At 69.6% G+C, this 21,089-nt stretch overlaps 2 protein-coding genes across 5 annotated transcripts; both read left to right on the forward strand.

The window, feature by feature from the left end:
- The first annotated feature begins 4,246 nt into the window (after positions 1-4,246).
- Positions 4,247-5,810, forward strand: JUND (JunD proto-oncogene, AP-1 transcription factor subunit). Its single transcript, XM_038163942.1, has one exon. The coding sequence runs from the start codon at positions 4,338-4,340 to the stop codon at positions 5,280-5,282; it is 945 nt and encodes a 314-aa protein (XP_038019870.1). The 5' UTR covers positions 4,247-4,337; the 3' UTR covers positions 5,283-5,810.
- Positions 5,811-10,442: 4,632 nt separating this feature from the next.
- Positions 10,443-20,160, forward strand: LOC119712564 (cAMP-specific 3',5'-cyclic phosphodiesterase 4C-like). 4 transcript variants are annotated; one of them, XM_038163940.1, is made up of 16 exons: positions 10,443-10,926; positions 11,470-11,684; positions 15,378-15,566; positions 15,656-15,692; positions 15,799-15,863; positions 15,984-16,033; positions 16,560-16,675; positions 16,782-16,875; positions 17,306-17,484; positions 17,569-17,667; positions 17,745-17,909; positions 17,993-18,092; positions 18,175-18,329; positions 18,412-18,534; positions 18,690-18,872; positions 18,947-20,158. In XM_038163940.1, exons 1-16 carry the CDS (start codon positions 10,885-10,887, stop codon positions 19,436-19,438), a joined length of 2,304 nt encoding a protein of 767 aa, XP_038019868.1. In that variant the 5' UTR covers positions 10,443-10,884; the 3' UTR covers positions 19,439-20,158. The 4 variants fall into 4 exon arrangements, with proteins under 4 accessions (XP_038019868.1, XP_038019866.1, XP_038019867.1 ...); XM_038163938.1 differs by lacking the exons at positions 10,443-10,926; positions 11,470-11,684 and adding an exon at positions 13,005-13,765 and having other exon boundaries at positions 18,947-20,160; XM_038163939.1 differs by lacking the exons at positions 10,443-10,926; positions 11,470-11,684 and adding an exon at positions 13,011-13,765 and having other exon boundaries at positions 16,563-16,675; positions 18,947-20,159.
- Positions 20,161-21,089: the final 929 nt, after the last annotated feature.

Consider the following 21,089-nt stretch of genomic DNA (forward strand, 5'->3'; position numbering starts at 1 on the left):
GCTCCTCGTTGAGGCTCGTCCCAGGGAGCCAGTTCCAGGGGCTGGGGTGATGTGTCCTCCCTGCTGGAAAACTCCCGTGGCATTTGAACAAAGCCCAGGCTGTGTCAGACTTTCCCTTCCCAACCTGCTCCCTCCCTTGGGATCCCTCCAGCCACAGAGGCTCCGTGTGCTGTGCAGGGAAGGGAAACAGCTCCAGCCCTGCTGGGATTGAAGGGCTTTTCTGGCAGGGGAAAGCAACAATGGCACCTTTGGCTCCAGCTCGGGGTAGAGTCCTCCAAGTGCTCCTTCTGTCCTCCTGGCCAAGCTCTGGGGTGATGGAGCTCCTTAAGTTCTGCATTTGTTTAATTGCCCCACTTGAGGGCTTCAGCAGCGTTCCCTGCCCGCTTCCCCCTCTTGTTCCACCTCTGCAGGAATATTTTTTATATTTTTGTCCCCCCCACAAAGGGCAGATGGCTCTGTGGAAGGGCATCGGTGTGACGCTCAGCTGTCACTTTGGGCTTTTCTGCCCCAAAAATGAACCTCTGGGGCTGTCACTGCCCCGTGGCAGGCTAAAAAAAAAAACCAAAAAAAACAAAAAAAAATGAAACAAAACAGGGAGGAGCGAGATAAAAGCAACAAGCAGAGAGGAGGAAGAAAAGTCTGAGCCTGGCTGGGCGTGGGTGGGTGCAGAGCCTGCCAGGGCCAACGCGTCCCCCACGGAAAGACCCAGCAAAGGCCACCCTGGAAACCCTTCCCGGGATATTTTGGAGGCAGCGGAGCTGGTGGCAGCCCTGGCTTCGTGTCTCTGAGTGCCCCGCGGTGACTCAGAGCTCCTGAGCCTGGCCGAGGAGGCAGCACAGGAATAGTTACACACCAGCGACGCGGAGGGAGTGGCTGCCGAAATATTTCAGGGCTGTGCTAAGCAACTAAAAATACACGTCAAACCCTCCTCCTCCTCCTTTTTCCTTTTAAAATCTGTTTTCTTTCTCTCTTTCTTTCTGTTTTTTTTTTTTTTTCTTTCTTTTCTTGGTGGTTTTTTTTTTGTTTTTTTTTTTTTTTAATTCTTGGTTTTGATTGTCGGAGGCCCCCGGGGGTTCCTCGGGGACAGCTTTGGGGACAGGCAGTGGCAGCTGTGACTTCTTGTTTTCCCGGCTCGGTTCCTCTGTCCCTGCGTGTGGCGGTGACTAAGAGGCAGCTTCCCCCGCGTGCCCTGCCTGATCCTGGGGTGCAAACCCTGCTTGCTCCCTGTCCCCGGGGGAGCCTGGCCCCCCGCTAGCCCGCGGCCAGCCCGTGTTCCCGGTGCTGCAGGATCAGCCGCTTCTGGTGGCCTGCAGCCGGTGACACAGGGGACAGTCCCGGTGGCACTGAAGCCGTGAGGATGCTCTGGTGGCCACGGCCTTGCCCGAGGCTCATCCCCAATCCTGCTCCGGGGTGAATCCCATCCGGCTGGCAGGTGGCGGGACACCGCGGCTGCCCCCGCGAGCAGCAGCTTTGGCCACCCCGCCGTGGGGACAGTGGCACTGCCACCACCAGCTCCCTGCAGGGACATCCCCGCGGCTCTGCCCCCGCGGCGGGCGGAAGGGGTCGCTGATTCACGCCCCTCATTAAACGCTCATTAAGAAAACGAAGCCGCTGGCTCGCTGCGGGCACGGCTCCTTGGTTTGGGGACAAGGGACGCGCGGGATGACAGCAGAGGTGGCAGAAGGGGGGCGACACAGCAGGATGAGCCCCGCGGGGAGGGGTGCGGGGTTGTGCCCGGCTCTCATCCCGGGACGCCCCGGCACCGGCCGGTTCCTCCGCGGAACCCGGGGAGCGCCGCCAGCCAAAGCCGGTGCTGCTCGCCCCGATTTCCGTGCGGGTAGCCCGGTGCCCGCGGGTGGCCGTGCCCAAGGTGTGTCCCCAAGCCGGGGACCCCGAGCGGGGTTGGGACGGGGGCAAGGGGAGGGTTTTTACCCCCCTGTCCCTCGCCCGCCGGGTTGGGCCGGGATGGAAAGTCTGAACCTGCCGGTCCGGCCGCCGCCGCGCCCCTAATGAGGGGTTTGGGGCGGAAAGGCGACGGCGGCTCCAGCGGGGAGCCCCCGGGACACCGGGCCCGGCACCGCCACTGCCGCCCAGCCCGGGACAGGACACGGGGGACAGCGGGGGACACAGTGTCCGCTCTGCTCCGGCCGAGATTTAATGAACTGCGTTTATTCGGGGTTTAATTAACAGCAGCTGTTGGGGGTGGGGGGGGGGGGGAGATCGCAGTTGTTCTCCCGTGCCTCAGTTTCCCCAGGGCCGGCACTGCCCGAGCGCTGCCCTGTCCTGGGTGTCACCCGCGTCCCCTGAAGCCAGGGCCGTGCCGTGCCGTGCCACGCTGTCCCCACACCCCGCGCCGTGCCACGCCGTCCCCGCGGGCTGCGGGCAGCACGCAGCCCGGACACACCGGGGCGGGAGCTGCTGGCACCGGGAGAACCGGGGGGGGCGGCCCGCGGGGTCCCGCGAGTCCCCCCACGCCCGCAGCGCTGCTGGATCGCTGCCGTTAGCCCGGCGAGCGTCTGGCCGCAATCGCGGCCGGCTCCGCGTCACCCGCCCCGGTGTCCCGCGTGTGCCCGGGGGCTCGGCGGCGCGGGGGCCGCATCCTGCCCGGTGTGTGTGTGGGGGGGTTATCGGCGGCCACCGGCGCTGCCTCCCCCCGCGCCGGTGACGTCAAGCGCTGACGCCGATCCGCCCCCTCAGCCGCCCGCGGGCTTGGCCGGCCGTGACGTCTGCCACCGCCACCGCCGCCGCCGCCGCCGTTAACTCCTTCCCCGGTGCCGCCTGCGCCGGGCTCGTTGTGGCCCCGGCTGAGCCGCGGTGCGGGGTCCGCCCGGAGTGACCGTGCGGTGTAACCCCCCCCATCCCATCCTCCCCGGTGGCACCGGGGCACGGCGGTGACAAACACCGGGGCGGTGACACGCGAGAGGTGTGGGGACACCAGCAGAGCCAGCGGTGTGTCCCGGGCTGACCCACTCGGGTGGTGGCCTGGCTGTCCCCAGGGTTCCCGTGAGGTCCCGTGGCGGTGCCTGGCCCGGTGTATTTATTTGTTTATTTATTTATTTGTTTATTTATTTGTTGTACGCTTTTCACAGCCGGTGAGCGGCTCGGTGCCAGTGCCCGGTGCTGGTGCCCAGTGCCCGGTACCGGTGCCTGAGTCAGTGCCCAGTGGCCGGTGCCCATGCCAGGGACAGTTCTGGTGCCGGTACCGGGAGCCCAGTGCCAGGTGGCCGGTTCCGGTGCCCGGTGCCACTTCCGATTCTCAGCAGCCAATTCCCATTCCTATTCCCAGTGCCTGGTTCCCCTGCCCCGTTCCCGGTGCCCTGTGGCTGCTCCCGTGCCCGGTTATCGCTGCCCTGCGGCCGGTGCCCTGTGCCGTCCCGGTGCCCGGTGCTCCGTGCCCGGTTGCCGGTGCCCTGTGGCCGTTCCCGTGCCCGGTTCCCAGTGCCCGGTTCCCGTGCCCCGTGCCCGGTTGCCGGTGCCCTGTGGCCGTTCCCGTGCCCGGTTCCCGGTGCCCCGTGCCCGGTTCCCGGTGTCCTGTGGCCGTTCCCGTGCCCGGTTCCTATTCCCAGTTCCCGGTGCCCTGTAGCCGTTCCCGTGCCCGGTTCCCAGTGCCCGGTTCCCGGTGCCCCGTGCCCGGTTCCCGTTCCCGTGCCCGGTTCCCGGTGCCCCGTGCCCGGTTCCCGTTCCCAGTGCCCGGTTCCCGGTGCCCCTTGCCCGGTGCCCGGTTCCCGTGCCCGGCTCCCGGTGCCCCGTGCCCGGTTCCCGTTCCCGGTTCCCGTTCCCGGTGTCCCGTGCCCGGCTCCCGGTGTCCCGTGCCCGGTTCCCGGTGTCCCGTGCCCGGTTCCCGTTCCCGTGCCCGGTTCCCGTTCCCGTTCCCGTGCCCGGTTCCCGCCCCTCCCTTTGTGCCCATCAGCCCCGGCGGGGCGCGCGCGCCGCCGGCCACGTGACCACCCCTCCCCCGCGCTGACGTCATCCCAGGGCCCCGCGCGCTGTTGTCCCGTTTACCCGCCGGTCGCCGCGGCGACGGGACCGGGGCGTGGCCGGGCCGGGGCGTGGCCTCCGCCCCCGCGGGGGCGGTGCCGCGGCCCGTATGCAAACGAGGGCGGGCGAGGACGTCATCTGCAGCCAATGGGGACTCGGCGCGGTGAGGTCACCGCGGCGGCGCCGCCTATTTAACGGGGCGCGGGGCGCGCGGCGGCGGCAGAGCCGTGTGCGCGCGCGCAGGAGCGGGGCCGCGGCCGGTGCGCACCGGGCGCCTCCCCCCCACCCCCCCCCCCCCCTCGCCCCGGTCCTCCCCCCGCCCCGGCGCCGTTTCCCCCGCAGCCGGGCGGGGGAGGAGGATGGAAACACCCTTCTACCATGATGATGTGTTGAGCGGCCTCGGCAGCGGCTTCGCTCCGTCCTCCGGCAGCAACGGGCTCCTCCTGCCTTTCCCCGGCGGCAGCATGATGAAGAAGGACGCGCTCGGCATGGCCTTACCGGAACAGGTGGCGGCGGCGCTGAAAGCCCCCGGCGCGGCCAGCGGCGAGGCGGCGGGGCTGCTGGGCTCGGCCGAGCTGGGGCTGCTCAAGCTGGCGTCGCCGGAGCTGGAGCGGCTCATCATCCAGTCCAACGGGCTGGTCACCACCACCCCGACCAGCGGCCAGTTCCTCTACCCTAAAGCGGCCGCCTCCGAGGAGCAGGAGTTCGCCGAGGGTTTCGTCAAGGCGCTGGAGGACTTGCACAAGCAGAACCAGCTGGGCGGCGGCGCGGCGGGGAGCGGCGGCGGCGCGGGCGGCGGCGGCGGGGGAGGAAGCGGCGGCGCGGGCGAGCTGCCCGCCGCCGGGATGGCCCCGGAGCCGCCGGTTTACGCCAACCTCAGCACCTACCCGGCCGTCAGCTACGCCGCCGATCCCGGCCCGTTCGCGGCGCCGCCGCCGCGGCTGCCCCCGCCGCCGCCCCCGCCGCCGCTAAAGGACGAGCCGCAGATCGTGCCGGAGGTGCCGAGCTTCGGGGAGAGCCCCCCGCTGTCCCCCATCGACATGGACACGCAGGAGCGCATCAAGGCGGAACGGAAGCGGCTGAGGAACCGCATCGCCGCCTCCAAGTGCCGCAAGAGGAAGCTGGAGCGGATCTCCCGGCTGGAGGAGAAGGTGAAGAGCCTCAAGAGCCAGAACACGGAGCTCGCCTCCACCGCCAGCCTGCTCCGCGAGCAGGTCGCCCAGCTCAAGCAGAAGGTGCTCAGCCACGTCAACAGCGGCTGCCAGCTCCTGCCCCAGCACCAGCACCAAGTGCCGGCGTACTGACCCCGGGCGGGCCCCGAGCCCGGGCACGGACCGAGGGGTCCCGGGCGAGGACCCGGGGGAGCGCCCGCCCTGCCCCGGGCACGGACCGAGGGGAACGAGGGAAGCGCTCCCCTCGCCCCGGGCACGGACCGAGGGGTCCCGGGAACGGACTGAGGGGAGCGGGGGAAGCGCCCGCTCCTGCCCCGGGCACGGACCGAGGGGTCCCGGGCACGGACCGAGAGGGACCGAGGGGAGCGGGGGAAGCGCCCGCCCTGTCCCGGGCAGGGACTGGGGGGTCCAGAGGGGAGGAAGAAGAGCGATGATCGCCCCCCTCTCCATCTCCCCGGACGCGGACTGAGGGGTCTGAGGAGAGGACCGGGAGCGGCTCCGGCCGGTGGGCACCGAGCACGCCCCGCTCCCCGCGGGGGGAGAGGCGGCCGGGGCTTCCCCGCCGCGCACGGACTGAGAGGGGCCCGGGCCGCCCCTGCCGGGCCCCTCCGCGCCCCACACATTCCAGTGAGGTCCCAGTAAAACCCCGCGACACGGAGAGTTGGCCTCTGGCTGTTTGCTGCGCCCGGCAGGGACGGGAAGGGAAGGGAAGGGGCGGCGCGGGCAGGAAGTGGCGCGGCCGGGGCCATCTTGGGGTGCGGGGGAACGGGAACCGGGGGGCTCTGGGGAGTTTGGGGGGGGCCTGGAGGAGTGGGGAGTGAGACCCTTCCAGGGCTGGCAAAGAGGCTCTGGGAATCGCTGGGGAGGGTGGAGGGCGAGGGGGTCCGTGGGGTTGTGGTTATTGGGGGGAGCTGGGAAGGGTGGAGGATGTTTTGGGAGGGGGTGGTGAAAGGTTGGGGTGTTGCGGGGTTATTTGGGCTCTCTCGGGGGGGATGGGGGTGAATTTGGGCTCCCCTGGGGCTGAGGGGTCCCCACGCGTGCGGAGGTGGGCGAGGGGACCCCGCTGCTGCTCCTGGCTGTGGCTCTGCCCTGCCAGACCCTCTCCGTGTTTTGGGGGGTTCACCGCCACCCCCCTGTCCTGGCCCCCGGGGGTCACCCCGATGCACCCAGCGAGGCCGGGCCTCCGCTGCTCCTCCCAGAGACCTCGGCGAGCCTCGGGCTTCCCGGCACCGCGGAGGCTCCTCCTTCGCCTTCCCCACCTGCGGGGCCCCATCCCGGGGAGAGCGGCGCCGAGGGAGGCACCGAGCCCGCGGCCCCGGCACCCAGCTTGGGGCCGGCAGCTCCGGCCCGTGCCAGCCGCGGCATCGCCCCGCTCCCGGGAGCCGGCTGGGGGGTCCCTGGGCCCTGGGAACCCCACGTTTCGAGCCGTGGGTGGCTCCCCGGGGACCCCACGTTTCGAGCCGTGGGTGGCTCCCCGGGGACCCCACGTTTCGAGCCGTGGGTGGCTCCCCGGGGACCCCACGTTTCGAGCCGTGGGTGGCTCCCCGGGGGCGCGGTGCCAGCCGGCTGCGGTTTGCCGGAGGAAGCGCCGTCCCCGCCGCGCGGAAGCGGCGCCGTCCCGGCGCGGTTGTGCTGCGCCCCGGATGTGCCGCGAGGATGGACGGGGCAGCCACCTGTCCGGCCCCAGTGTCCCCGCGTCACCCGATCCCCGAATCGCCGCGTCCTCATGTCCCCAGATCGCATTGTCCCTGCATCTTGGCCGTCCCTTTGTCCCCACGTTCCCACGGTTCAGTGTTCTGCATCCCGAGGTCTCCACTTGCTCGGATCCCTTTGTCCCCGTGTCCCCGCGTCCCCCGATCCCTTTGTGCCCGCTTCCCGCTGTCCGCACGTGGCCGCAGAGATGGCGGCAGGGCTGGCTCCCGGTACCGGGGCCGTTTCACGGTCCTGGGCTGGGCGGTGGGCGGCGGAAGCGGCCGGGGTGGGGGGGAGTTCTGGGGGGGCTCTCCCGGTGCCCGGTGCTGTGCCGCCCGGTACCGACAGGGGGCACCCCCGCTTCCCCGGGGGCGGATAGAGGCGGCGGCACCGGCACCGGGCGGCATGGCCCGGGCCGCGCTCCGCCTGCTCTGCTGCGCCGCTGCCCTGCTCGCTGCCGCAGGTACCGGGCACCGGGGAGGGGTCTACGGGGTCCCGGGGCACGTGGGAGATGCAGCACCGGGAGGCTGGGTGCTTCCCGGTACCAGCGGTGGGTGAGTGTGGCCTCCCCCCGCCCAGCTCCAGCTACGGGGAGAAGCGTCCCGGTGCTCCGGGGCACCGGGGAAGTTCGGGGAGGTGACCACGTGTTGCCTCACGGTCCGCACTGGCGGCCCGGTGGGGCGCTGGGGGGGTTCCGTGTCCCTTTTGGGGCTGGGGTCACCGGGGGGCTGCCGGTCCTCCCCGGGGGTGCCAGGCTGGACCGGAGCACCCCGCCCCTCCCGGGCACCGGGGCTGCCAAACCAGCTGGTCCTGGCACCGCATCAGCACTCCCGGGGCAAAGGCCCCCCCCCGGTATCCCGGGCCGCTGTGGGCCCCCCGCTTCCAGCCTGGGCCCCCCGCACCCTGCCGGCACCCCGAGGGGCCTCGGCTCACCCATCCTGGCACCCCGGGTGCTTGGGCTCCATGCCATCCTGGCAGAGGGTGGCAGCTGCTGGGGACAGCCCACCCCAGCGAGGCTGGCAGCTGCGGGCACCCCCAGCCCCGCTGTGCCCCTGGGTGCTGGCTCTGCCACGGGGCATTTCTGTCCGCTGTCCCCCTGGGGCCAGCCTGGGCTTGTTCCTCCTCTTGTGCAAACAGGATTTGGGCAGATAAGGGGCACTGCCAGCGCTGCCCGGCAAACCTGCTCTGTCCCACGTGGCCACGGGAGAGTCCCCAGCACGCCCGGCCCTCAGGGTGTCCGGTGGGTGCCACAAGGGCTGGGTCGGCACGTGTCCCCGCGCCCTGGCACTGCCGCGCCGCTCTGCTTGTCCCCGGCAGTGCTGTGCCCGTGCCACCGCAGCTCTTTGTGATTCTGGATCTCTGGGGTTCGGTACTGGCTCAGTCCCAGCTTTCTGTGTGATCAAAACCATCTGGGAAGTGATCCCTGTGAGGCCGGGAGGTGGGGCAGGTGCTGCTGCCCTGCCAGGACCCTGCCGGGGTCCTGCCATGTGCTTGCTCAGCAGCTCTCTCCTCCAAGGTCTGGAGCCGGGACGTGGCGCTGGTCCTGCCCCCACGGTGTCTCAGAACAGCCCAGGGACAGCCGTGTCACCATCTCCATCCCATTCCGCCGCCAGCCAGGGCACTCCGAGTGTGAGTCCGACTGGCCCTGACTCGGGAGCAGTCCCTGCAGCTCCATCCAGCCCCAGCACAGCACCAACCCCACCCAGTACCTCGGGATCAAAAACACCTCCAGCATCTCCATCCAGCCCCACCACACCAACAACCCCACACAAAATCTCGGGATCAGCATCTCCATCATCTCCATCCAGCCCCACCACACCAACAACCCCACGCAATATCTCGGGATCAGCATCTCCATCATCTCCATCCAACACCACCACACCAACAACCCCACACAAAATCTCGGAATCAACACCTCCATCATCATCCAGCCCCACCACACCAACAACCCCACACAATATCTCGGGATCAGCATCTCCATCATCATCCAACACCACCACAACAACTCCACACTCAGGATCAGCACCTCCATCATCATCCAACACCACCACAGCACCATCCTCAGCCAGGACACCGGGACCAACACCACCTTTGACGCCCTCGTCCAACACCACCACGGCAACTCCATCCCACACGAGTGTGTCCAGACCCACAGGGCATCTTCCCTCCAGCCCAACCCCACCGCCAGCCCCGTCCTCACCCCGGCCCTCTGGGCCTGCTTCTCCCCGCCCAGCCATCCTGAGCCCGGGTCCCAACGGCACCAGCGCTGTCACCACCAGCTCCAGAAGGACAGCAGCCACCGGCAGCACGGCTGGGAACTCCAGTGAGAGCCAGGCTGGGGGACACCGGGCATCTGGGGGACCTGGGGATGGGCACGGCCCCCCTGGATCCCCACTTGGGGCTGCACTCACAGCGGGGCTCAGGGGTGCAGGTCCCAGAGCCCCCCTGGCTGCTCCCCCTCCTCGGGGGGGTTGTTGAGGGCTCCCCTTTTCTCCCCCAGTCTCTGCCAGGGGGGGTCAGAGCGCCCTGGTGGAGGTGACACAGGAGCTGGGTGCCAGCGCTGTGATGGGGGGGGTGGTGACAGTCGGGTGACCGGAGCCACTCTTGAGCCACCTCTTTCTCCGTGGTGCTCGGAGGGTGGGCACAAGTCTCAGTGGGGGGGAATAGCGGGGTGCCAGGGTGAATAATGGGGTGCCAGGGGGGAATAACGGGGTGCCAGGGGGGAATAACGGGGTGCCAGGGGGAATAATGGGGTGCTAGGGTGAATAACAGGGTACCAGGGGGGATAACAGGGTACCAGGGGGGAATAACACGATGCCAGGGGGAATAATGGGGTGCCAGGGGGAATAACGGGGTACCGGGGGATAACAGGGTGCCAGGAGGAATAACGGGGTTCCCGTCTCACCCCACAGAGCAGCACCCCTCTGAGCTGAGCCCTGCTGTGGTCGCTGTCACCTCCCTGGCCGTGTGCCTGCTGGTGGCGGCGGTGGCCGCGCTGCTGCTGCGGCTGTCCCGGCGCGGGACCCCCCCCTTCCAGCACCTGGATGAGGTGCCCATGGTGCGTGGGGGGGCCGGGGGTGCCCAGGGGGGGATTCTTTGGGGTCAGCAGGTCCAGGATGCGGGCGCTCACCCCGCTCTCTTTCTCTTCTTCCGCAGAGCAAAGTGACGGAGGGGGTTCCCCTGTCACCCCCCCCACCCCCAGCTGACCCCCCCCCCCGCTCTGAATAAAGAACGGCTGCCCTGCCTCTGCTTTCCCGCCTGCCATGTGCTCCGCAGCCTGCCCGGGGAAAGCCCCCGCTCCCGGGGGAGGGAGGTCCCGGCGGCTTTGGGGGTGCCCCGCTCCGGGCTGGCGGTGCCGGGGCGTTCCCGGTGCGGCGGTGGTGCCGGGGCTGGGGGGGCCGCGCAGCTCCCCCCGGCGAGGTGGGATGGATGGGAGGGATGGGAGGGAGCGAGCGGCCAGGCACGCACGTCGCCTTCCTTCTGCTCCGCTGCACTCGGCCGGGGCCGCGCTCGCCGCGAGGACCGGGCACCGGTGAGGGGCTGCGGGCGGGGCCGGGGGGCTGCACCACCGGGGACCCCCGTGCCGGGCAGCGGCGGGTGCGGGGATTGGGATGAGGCCGCTGCCGGTGCCGGCAAATCCCGGGGGGATCGGTGCGGGGGCTCTGCGGGCGCGCCCCGGCGTGCCCCGGTTCTCGGGGACGGTGGGTGGCAGGTGTCCCGGGTGGAGCGCTAACGTGGCACCGGCGGGGTCGCGATCTGGCGGGTGCTCCACACAAGGATTTGTGGGGGGGGGGGGTCTCAAATCCTTGTCCCTGTCCCCATCCAGCCCACGGGAGCGCCGGGAGTGGGGCGGGGGGGCCCCGAAACCCGAGATAGGGGCAGAGCCCGGCCGAGAGCCGGTGGCCATAAATCACGGTGGGGAGCAGCCCGCGCCTCCCGGGCCCGGGGTGGCCCCCGGGGTGTCCCCAGCCGCGGGAGGGGGGTCCCCGCCGGTGAGCCCCTCCCGGCCGCGGCTCCCGGAGCTCCCCCCGCAGGGACGGCGATGAGACGGAGCCGGACAGCGCTGCCCTTCCTCGGCGCGGAGGTGAGACCGCCACCGGGGGCCACCGGGGGGACGAGGGGTGTCCCGGTGGGCGAGGGGTGTCCCCGGTATGATCGTCCCAGCGCCGGGCCCCCGGGCAGCAATAACCGGGCTGGCGGCGCTGAGCCGGAGTTAATTATCCCCTTAATGGGCGGTTAATTATTATTCACCTCTGCGTAATTGCGCGCCGGCTCCGAGGGTTTTTCCGGCGGGGTCCCGGGGGGAGTCAGGGGGGTCCTCTCCGGTGGCGGCGGAAGAAGGAGGAGGAGGAGGACGGGGGGAGTCCCGGTGGCTCGGTGCGCTGCGGGCGGAGCCGCTCCCGGTGCACCGGCTGTGCCTTTCCCGGTGCCCCCCCGGCCCGGGTAACACCCCGGTACCCCCGGTCGCAGCGCCGCACCGTGTCCGGCAGGGGGCGCCAGCGCGCTACCGGCGCTCGGTACCGGCGGGGGGCGCTGCCCGGGCGGGACCCTCGGGCCGGGATCAGCAGGGACCCCCCTTCCCGGGGCCGCTCCCCGCGCCCCTCACCGCTGCTCCGTTTCCCGGCAGCGCTGCCGCGACCCCGCCGAGGCCGCCCCGTCGGGCCCGGGCCCGGGAGCGGCGGTGGGCGCCGTGCGCCGCCGTTTCTCCGGGACCCCGTTGCTGCCGCCGCTGGGCTGCCGGTTGGCGGAGGCGGCCCGCGCCCCCGAGCCCGAGGCTGCCCGCGTGGTGTTCACCATCGAGGAGAGCGGCCCCAGCAGCGGCGATGAGTCCGAGCCCCCCCGGTAAGGGCGGGACGGGGAGGGGGGAGGTGGTGCCCCGGTGGTACCGGGAACGGGTTACCGGGCACGGCACGGCCGGCGGGGACGCTGCCGCCTTCAGCACCGGCGGCCGGACAGCGGCACCGGGGCAGAGCACCCGGTGGGTTGGGGACAAACTCCTCTGTCACCGACCCCGCCGTGCCAGCCCCGGGATGTGCGCTGCGATCACCGCCTGTCCCTGTCACCTCGTCGGCACTCCTGTCCCTCCCTGTCCCTGTCATCCCCATCCCCCTTTTCCCCACCACCCATCCCTGTCCTCGCCCTCCTCACCCCCTCCTTGTCCCCATCCCGTGGCCCGGCCAGAGCCACCACAGGGCTGGCCTGGCCCTGCCCGAGGTGACCTCGGTCCCTCCCGCGGTGGCTCGGGCCCAGCTGCGCTGCTGCAGGGCTATTTTTGGGTCATTCCCCCTGTCCCGTGCCTCTCCCAGCCCGGCTTGTGGGGACAGCAACGAGCTGGCACAGCCGAGGGACATGGCTCTGGTGTCACTTGTCCTGCAGCCCTGCACAGACACGTGGGGACAGTGACACTCCGATAAGGACTGGCTGTCCTGGGCACGGGGACCGGCTGTCCTGCGGCCAGCCCAGCCCCTGCTGCCCCTGCTGCCAGCCAGCACAGGGGGCTCTTCCCCCTGTCCCACCTCCCCGATGTCCCCGTCCCACATCCCTCTGCCCCGATGTCCCCACGGTCGTGCTTGCAGTCCCTTGAAAGCCGAGGTGACCCCTCCGGGACCCCCCTCCAGAGGGTTTTGGGGTCCCCACCTGGCAGGGGGGCTCTGTTCTCTGTTGCTGTCCCTCCTGGCTCCCTGCCGGCTGCTGGATATTTTTGTGCCCATCAGGAACAGCCGGTAGCCACATCAGGCTGGGCAGGCGCCAGCTCCCACGGCCACCTCACAGTGGGTCCCCCACAGTGTCACTGTCCACCAGCTGGACCTCACCCTGCTGCTCCCTGTTCTGCTCGGGAGTGGCTCCAGGAGGGGACAGCCCCAGGCAGGGGCTGGGGCACGGTGTGGGGTGGCTTTGGCTCTCACAGGTCCTCGGTGGCACCATGGCACAGCCACACCGTGTGCCTGGCATGCTCCGTGCTCAGCTGTGTCCCTTGGTGGCACCACGGCACCGCCACACCACGTGCCTGGCATGCTCCGTGCTCAGCTGTGTCCCTTGGTGGCACCATGGCACGGCCACACTGCATGTCCAGGATGCTCTGTGCTCCACTGTGTCCCTTGGTGGCACCATGGCACGGCCACGCCGTGTGCCCAGGGTGCTCCTGACTCACTTGTGTCCCTTGGTGGCACCATGGCACGGCCACACCGCGTGCCCAGGGTGTTCCAGACTCACTTGTGTCCCTCGGTGACACCGTGTCACGGCCACACCGCGTGCCCAGGATGCTCAGTGCTCAGCTGTGTCCCTCAGTGGCACCATGTCACAGCCACACCGCGTGTCCGGGATGCTCCAGACTCACTTGTGTCCCTCGGTGGCACCGTGTCACAGCCACACCGCGTGTCCGGGATGCTCCGTGCTCAGCTGTGTCCCTCGGTGGCACCGTGGCACGTCCTCTCCGTACCTCTGGCTCCCTGGGGGCTTCGTGGGGCGTTTTTCCGTGTCTCCGGGCAGAGCCACCCCTGCCCTTTCAGGAGCAGCTGCCGCCTCGGGGACAGCAGGGTGGCCGGTGGCACCGGGCCAGCGAGGGCCCACGTGCCCGGGCCGCCAGGCACACCGGGGGGGGACCGGCTCCGTGCGCCGGCTGCCGGAGCCAGACAGTTGTTTAATTTCCCAGGCGCAGGGCGGGAGGGGGATGGAAAGTTTCCCGGGGCTGCCGGGGCCGGGCCGGCCGCACGCTTCCTGCTCCGCACCGGGGGCCGCGGGGCCTCGCCGGCCCGGGGGTCCCTGAGCCGGGCCATGCTGCCCAGCACGCACTGCTCGCCGGGGGCTTCTCCGGCCACGTCCCCCCGCAGCTCCCCCCGCAATTCTCCCGTCCTCTTCAGGAAGCTCCTGATGAACCAGAGCATCCGCCTGCAGCGGCGCTTCACCGTGGCGCATCCCCTCTGGTAAGGGGGGGACGCTGGAGGGTCCCCGCGGGGGGGTGGCACCAGCCTGTGCTGCCGGCACGGGGGTGGCACGGCTCCACCCGGAGCTGTGGCACGTCCTCGGGGCTGTGGGGACGCCAGGGGACGAGGAGGGGACAGCGGGTGTCCCCTCACGGTCAGGGGCGAGCCGCCGGACGAGCGGGGCTGAGCACGGACGCGCTCACGGCAGCGATGGCCGGGCAGGGACCCCGGCGGGGACGGAGGGGGACTCTGCCCTCCAAATCACGGCACCAACGCGCCCACCGCGGCTCCTCCCTGCCCTCCCCGCCTCGGAGCCATGTGGGGTTGGTTTTGGGGCGCCGGGCCCACTTGGAGGGCGCCGTGGGGCTCAGCACATCCCTCCTCGGCAGCGACGGCATCTATTTATAGCGGCCCCCCCGGCTCGGACACCGCTCGGAGGTCATTAACGCTGAAACCGGGGGGGTTAATTGGGCACCCACCCCGTGGCAGGGGCTCGTGTCCCCCGGGGCTGTCCCCTGCGGTGGCAGCGGGGTCAGGGCTGGTGGCACGGGGCCGGGAACAGACGCGGGCATCCCCCCGCGGGGCCGAAGGAGGGACAATGCCGCTTTGTGTCGCCGGTACCATCGGGGATGGGAAGCCGAGGCAGGAAAACAAGGGGCTGCGGGATGGCATGACGCGGTGCCGGCTGGCACTGCCACTGCCCGGGACGGCCGCGCCACAGCCACCGCGGCTGCCGGAGCGGGACGATGCTGCCGGGCAGCCGCTGCCCGTCCCGGAGGCACTCCTGCATCGGGTAGGTGCTGGGGACGCGGTGGCCCCTGTGGCATCTGCGCCGTCCCGCTGCTCTGGGGTGGCTTGTCGCCGTCCCCGCGGCGGTGGCGGCTGCGGGAGGGGACAGGCGCTGGATGGCCCTCGCTGTGTCCCTGCTGCGTGCAGCCTTTCCCATGACCCCGGGGCCAGCGGTGCGGCAGGGTGGGTGAGGCGGCCGCGGCCAGCCTGGGGACACCGCAGGGTCGCCATCCCTGTCCCCTGTCCCCCCTGGATGCACGCGGCTGCCGGGTGACTCCGGTTGGGGTGCCCCTGGGCTGCCGCCAGCGTGTCCCCAGGGGCCAGGGCTTGGCTTGTGCGTCGGTTTCTGTCCTTCGATGTCCCCTGGCTCTGTGCCGTGGCTGGGATATTGTCCCCTCCATGGGACACGGCGCCTCGAGACGGGGCTGATGGAGCCTTTGGAGGACTCGGGACCGTGGTGCTGGTGACAGGTGACAGGTGACAGGGACAGGCAGGAGCCAGCCCTTCCTGGGGGTCCCTGGAGCTGGGAGCTCCAGGGCAGCGGGTCCTGTCCCAGCTGGGTGACAGGGGACAGCCTGGCTCTGCCAGTCAGCGTCCCAAATGCCAGACCCGCTGTGCCAGCAGGGAGCTGAGAGGGTCCGTGCGCACCGAGCCGTGCCCGCGCTCCGCAGGTGGAGCAGCCAGCAGGGCCAGACCGGGCACCGGTGTCACCACAGGGCCACCAAGCCAGAGCGGGACGGTGGCACAGAGAACCCGACAAAGCTGGCAGCATCCCCTGGACACTGCGGTCCCCGTGCCAGCCTTGTCCCCTGTCCCCTCGCAGCTTTGACCTGGAGAATGGCCCCCCCGGCCGGGGCGCGCTGGACCCCCAGGCCAGCCCGGGCGCGGGGCTGGTGCTGCAGGGCACCTTCTCGCACGGCCAGCGCCGCGAGTCCTTCCTCTACCGCTCCGACAGCGACTACGACCTGTCCCCAAAAGCCATGTCCCGCAACTCCTCCATCGCCAGCGACCTGTGAGTGTCCCCCAGCCCACATCCCCCGGGACGCCCCCTCCCCTCCCTCCCCTCCCTCCCCTCCCCTCACGCTCGCTGTGCTCCCGCAGGCACGGAGAAGACATGATCGTCACACCCTTTGCCCAGGTAGGTGCCACACGGGGGGACACAGCAGGGGACACGGCCTGCGGCCGGCAGCGGGGTGGGTGTCCCGGGGGGGTCCGCCCGACCCCAGCCCCCTGTCGCCCCCCAGGTCCTGGCCAGCCTCCGCACCGTCCGCAGCAACCTGACCCACCTGCAGGACCGCGCTGGCATCAAGTGAGTCGGCAAGGGGAGGGAGGATGGGCGAGGATGTCACCCGAGTGGGGACCCCGGCCCACGGCGAGGGGGCGGCACCGCTGTGGGGGTCACAGCTACTCAGCCCCCCGTGTTTGACAGGCGAGGATCGAGCAGCAGCCTGCCCTCGGGGAGCAAGGCCAGCCTCTCGGGTGAGTGCCGGGGGGACGGCGGTGGGGAGAATTTGGGACGAGCTGGCTGTCCCCGTGTCCCCGGGCTGCGTCCTGTTGTGCCCTGGGGGCGCAGCCGCTTCCCCCAGGCCGAGGCAGAGCTGCGGCTTTGCCCTTTGGGATCCATGTCTGGTTTTCGGCGGCTCCTCCCGCCTGGCCGCCCTTCGCGGCGGTGGAAAAGCTCCGCTTGACGTCAAACCTTCCATTAATAAAAGCCCGGCGGCGAGCGGGGCCCCGCGGGAGCCCGGCTGCCCCCGGGGTTGGCTGTCACCCCACGGGACAGCGTGGCACGCCGCGTGCCGGGGCTGCCACGCCATGGGGACAGCGAGCCGGGGCTGAGCCCCGCTGCCCAGGGATGCCCCGCGTCCCCCCGTGCCCCCTGCCCCGCTCGGGGGGTGCTGTGACCCCCCAGGCTGGCGAGTCCCCGGGTTTGGTGTGGCGCCAGCCCCCCCGTGCCGGGTGGCCGCGCTGCCGGCAGGCCCCTTGCCAAGCTGGCGGGTGCCCCCAGCAGAAGATGCCCACCAGAAGCTGTCGAGGGAGACCCTGGAGGAGCTGGATTGGTGCTTGGACCAGCTGGAGACGCTGCAGACCCGGCACTCGGTCAGCGAGATGGCCTCCAACAAGGTAAGGGACCTTATCGGGGTCACCCTGGCGGGCATGGGGACCCCCGGAGCCCCCCCAGGATGTGCTGCCAGCCCCTCGCAGCGCTGAGCCTGCCCCCCACCCACAGTTCAAGCGGATGCTGAACCGGGAGCTGTCGCACCTCTCGGAGACCAGCCGCTCCGGGAACCAGGTGTCCGAGTACATCTCCAGCACCTTCCTGGGTGAGGAACCCCCGCCCCAGGGTCACCTCCCCGCCGGCAGCAGGGTGGGCTTTGTGTCCCCCGAGAGCTGGGGTGCCCACGGGGATGATGCCAGCGGAAGGTCCCGCTTGCTTCTTGTGGGGGAATGGAATGGGGGGACCAGGGGGGTTTTCCCGGGTGTCCCAGTGGGATTTGTCCCACAGATGTCACAGCATTTGTCCTGGCTGGGAGTGCTGGCTCGTACTGGTGGATACTGGTGCGCTGGGGATGTTGGGGCCGCCCCTGTGTGCCTGGAGGAGTGTCCAGGGGTCCCCTGGTAGGGGGACCTGTGGATGGGTGCCCCCTGAATTGTCACAGCGTGACCTGTGCCTGTCCTCAGCGTGAGCCAGGGAGAGGCTGGCAGTGACATCTGGGCTCCTGCCCTGCTCACGGCCTCCCCGTGTCACCCCAGACAAGCAGCACGAGGTGGAGATCCCCTCGGCGCTGGCAAAGGACAAGGAGAAGGAGCGGAGGAAGCGCCCCATGTCCCAGATCAGCGGCGTCAGGAAGCTCAAGCACAGCTCCAGCCTGGCCGCCGCCGGCATCCCGCGCTTCGGGGTGCGCACGCGGCACGAGGCGCTGCTGGCCAAGGTGGGCCCTGGCAGGGGTGACCCCTCCGACCGCGGAGTCCCCGGCGCCAGCCCCCCCACGGATCTCTGTCCCTCTGCTCCCCAGGAGCTGGAGGACACCAACAAGTGGGGGCTCGACGTGTTCAAAGTGGCCGAGTACTCGGGGAACCGCCCGCTGACCGTCATCATGTACAGCATCTTCCAGGTGAGCGTCCCGCCGGGGTGTCCCTGTCCCTGTCCCTGTGCCCGCGTGGGGACGAGCCACCTCTGGCTTCCCAACAGGAGCGTGACCTGATGAAGACCTTCCGCATCCCCGTCAACACCTTCATCACCTACATGCTGACGCTGGAGGATCACTACCACGCCGACGTGGCCTACCACAACAACCTGCACGCCGCCGACGTGGCGCAGTCCACGCACGTCCTGCTCTCCACGCCGGCGCTGGAGGTGATTCCTGGTCACCTGAAGCCACCCAGGTGTGCCTGGCGGGGCTGTAACCTGTCCCCAATGCCTTTTCCCACCGTTCCTAGGCTGTCTTCACGGATCTGGAGATCATGGCTGCCATCTTTGCCAGCGCCATCCACGACGTTGACCACCCCGGGGTCTCCAACCAGTTCCTCATCAACACCAGTGAGCTGGGGCGCAGGGATGGACCTGGAGGATACTGGGGGACCCCAGGAGTCACCCTGAGGTGACCAGTGCCATCTCACAGACTCAGAGCTGGCCCTGATGTACAACGACGCCTCGGTGCTGGAGAATCACCACCTGGCCGTGGGCTTCAAGCTCCTGCAGGAGGAGAACTGCGACATCTTCCAGAACCTGAGCAGGAAGCAGAGGCAGACGCTCCGTAAAATGGTCATCGACATGGTACGGGGGGGCCGGACCAGCCCGGGGTGGGGTGTGGGCTGGGGGATCGGGCTGAGACCCCTTCCCACCTCTCCCCGCCCAGGTGTTGGCCACGGACATGTCCAAGCACATGAACCTGCTGGCGGATCTGAAAACCATGGTGGAGACCAAGAAGGTGACCAGCCTGGGTGTGCTGCTGCTGGACAACTACTCTGACCGGATCCAGGTGGGGACATGGGGAATGTCCATCCCAGCTCTGGCCTTGCCGGGGTGTCCCATTTGGTGCCACCACCATCCCGAACCCAACTGGGGTGCCGAGCGAGTTCGTGGCACGGTGAGGGTGGCCCCGGGGGACAGAGGACACGGTGCCCACGCCCGCAGGTCCTGCAGAACATGGTGCACTGCGCCGACCTCAGCAACCCCACGAAGCCGCTGGAGCTGTACCGGCAGTGGACCGACCGCATCATGGTGGAGTTCTTCCACCAAGGCGACCGGGAGCGGGAGAAGGGCATGGAGATCAGCCCCATGTGCGACAAGCACACCGCCTCCGTGGAGAAATCCCAGGTGGGGTCGGCAGCCTGGGGACGGGGCAGGGCTCCCGGGCAGGGCAGGGGGCTCAGCTCTGCCTCCCCCCCCAGGTGGGATTCATCGACTTCATCGCCCACCCGCTGTGGGAGACCTGGGCCGACCTGGTGCACCCCGACGCCCAGGAGCTGCTGGACACGCTGGAGGACAACCGCGAGTGGTACCAGAGCATGATCCCGCGCAGCCCGTCCCCTCCGCCCCAGGCAGCCGCCGTGTCCCCCGCCACCGCCGACAAGTTCCAGTTCGAGCTGACGCTGGAGGAGGAGGAGGAGGAGGAGGGTGAGTCGGACACGGAGCTGGAGGGGGCCGAGAGCCCCTTGGACGAGGACAACAGCGGCTCCAAGACACCGGGCACGGATGACTCGGAGTCTGCCGACACCAAGCGCCTGTCCCCCGGCCCCGGGGACCGGGACTCGCCCGTGGCCCGCCCCAGGGACGTGGACAACCGGCAGGCCACCGGGTGCTCCGTGCCAGGGCCCGAGGGCAGCCAGGGGCTGTGCCTGGACACGGAGGGAAATGTCACATTCCTGTCCCTGGGCACGTAGCGGCACCGGCCCAGCGCGGGTCCCCTCGCTGACGGGGGGACGTGGGACCGGGCACTGCCCCGAGCAGCGCTGGGGACAGTGGGGAGCCGGCACTGGGGAGCCCCGGCGCTGCAGGGACTCGGAGGCGCCCGGGATGTGTCCCCGTTTGGGAGCTGGGCAGGTCCTGACAGGTACGAGGACGCTGCTGGCCTTCTCCCTGGGAAAGGTCCCTGTCCCCTTCAGACAGGGCGTGGGGACACGCTGCTCCGGGCCCGGCCCAGCCCTGGGGACATCACACCCCGCAGGGCCGCGGGAAGGAGCATTCCAGCACCTTCCAGGTGTCCCCCGGCAGGACGGCAGCCCCACGGTGGGCAGAGGGTGCTGGCGACACCCCCGGCACGAGGCACCCCCAGGCACCGGCGCACGGCACGGGCACGGCTCGGCGGTTTATTTATTTGGGGATAGGTTCACTTTTTAAAGCCTTTTGTAGCTCACTTTTTACTACCAGCCTCCCCGAGGCTCACACGCGTTTTCGGGGCAGGAGAGACGCACTTTTGAGGAGGAAACTTGCATTTCTAGCCTGCGATCACTCCAAACGCCATTTGTATTTCACATTTCGGACCCTGGCGGGTGCTGCCACCACCCTCCCGCCCCCCCATCTCCGTTATCCTGCCTGGGGCAGGGTCCTTTGGGATTCTTCCTTCACCTTCCAGAGATTAAACCCGGTTTGTTCCACCCTAAACACGAGCCTTGCGAGCGCCTCTCTGTGTCACGGGGAGCCGCAGCCAATGTCCCCAGGGAGCGGTGCGGTTGGTGGCCCCGTCTCCCGCCGGGCACGGGGCAGGGCCTGGCTCTGTGCTGGAACAAAAGCCAGCTCCTCCCTGGAAACGCCGATCCATCGCTGGCAAACACGACCTGCTAAGGTAAATATTTAATCGCCGGCTTGGCGCGCCGCGGAGCCCGTTCCCGGCTCTTCCGCATTGCTCCCCACGGTGATTTATCTCCACAAACACGTCCCCACCCGTGGCACTGCCCTGGCACGTGGGGCCCTCGCCCCCTGCCTGCCCTGGCACCAGCACAGCCTCGGCAGCCGATGGTTTTTCCCCAGCCCAGGCGTTCTGCGGGGTTTGGCCGGGAGTGCCGGGCCCTGCACGGGGTGGTGGCAGCTCGGTGCCAGCCCTGGTGGGTGCTGGATGTCCCCCCGTCTGTCCAGACAGCTCTGTGCTCTCAAATTCCTCAAATCCAGATCCAGCCCGCACTCTGCCGGGCTGGAGCAAGGCAGGAGCTGGTGAAAAAGCCCCTTTTTGCCCCTTTTCTGGCTGGGGGGCTGCAGCATAAGGAGGGCAGTGGGGGTGTTGGCTGGAGAAGGTGATGGAAAATGGCCACGGCAGCCTGGATCCATCCCTGAGCCTGGATTCATCCCTAATTCTGGATCCATCCCTAATTCTGGATCCATCCTACAGCTGCCTCCATCCCTGGCCCTGTGTCCATCCCCATGGCTGGATCCATCCCTGATTAATTCTGGATCCGATCCATCCCTGATTAATTCTGGATCCATCCTACAGCCGGATCCATCCTGCAGCTGGTTCCACCCTCATGGCTGGCTCCATCCCTGGCCCCGTGTCCATCCCCACAGCTGCCTCCATCCCACCCCGCTGTCCCTGAGGGCTGC

This window comes from Motacilla alba, chromosome 28 (genome assembly GCF_015832195.1).
Source record: "Motacilla alba alba isolate MOTALB_02 chromosome 28, Motacilla_alba_V1.0_pri, whole genome shotgun sequence".
Classification (NCBI taxonomy): Eukaryota; Metazoa; Chordata; class Aves; order Passeriformes; family Motacillidae; genus Motacilla; species Motacilla alba.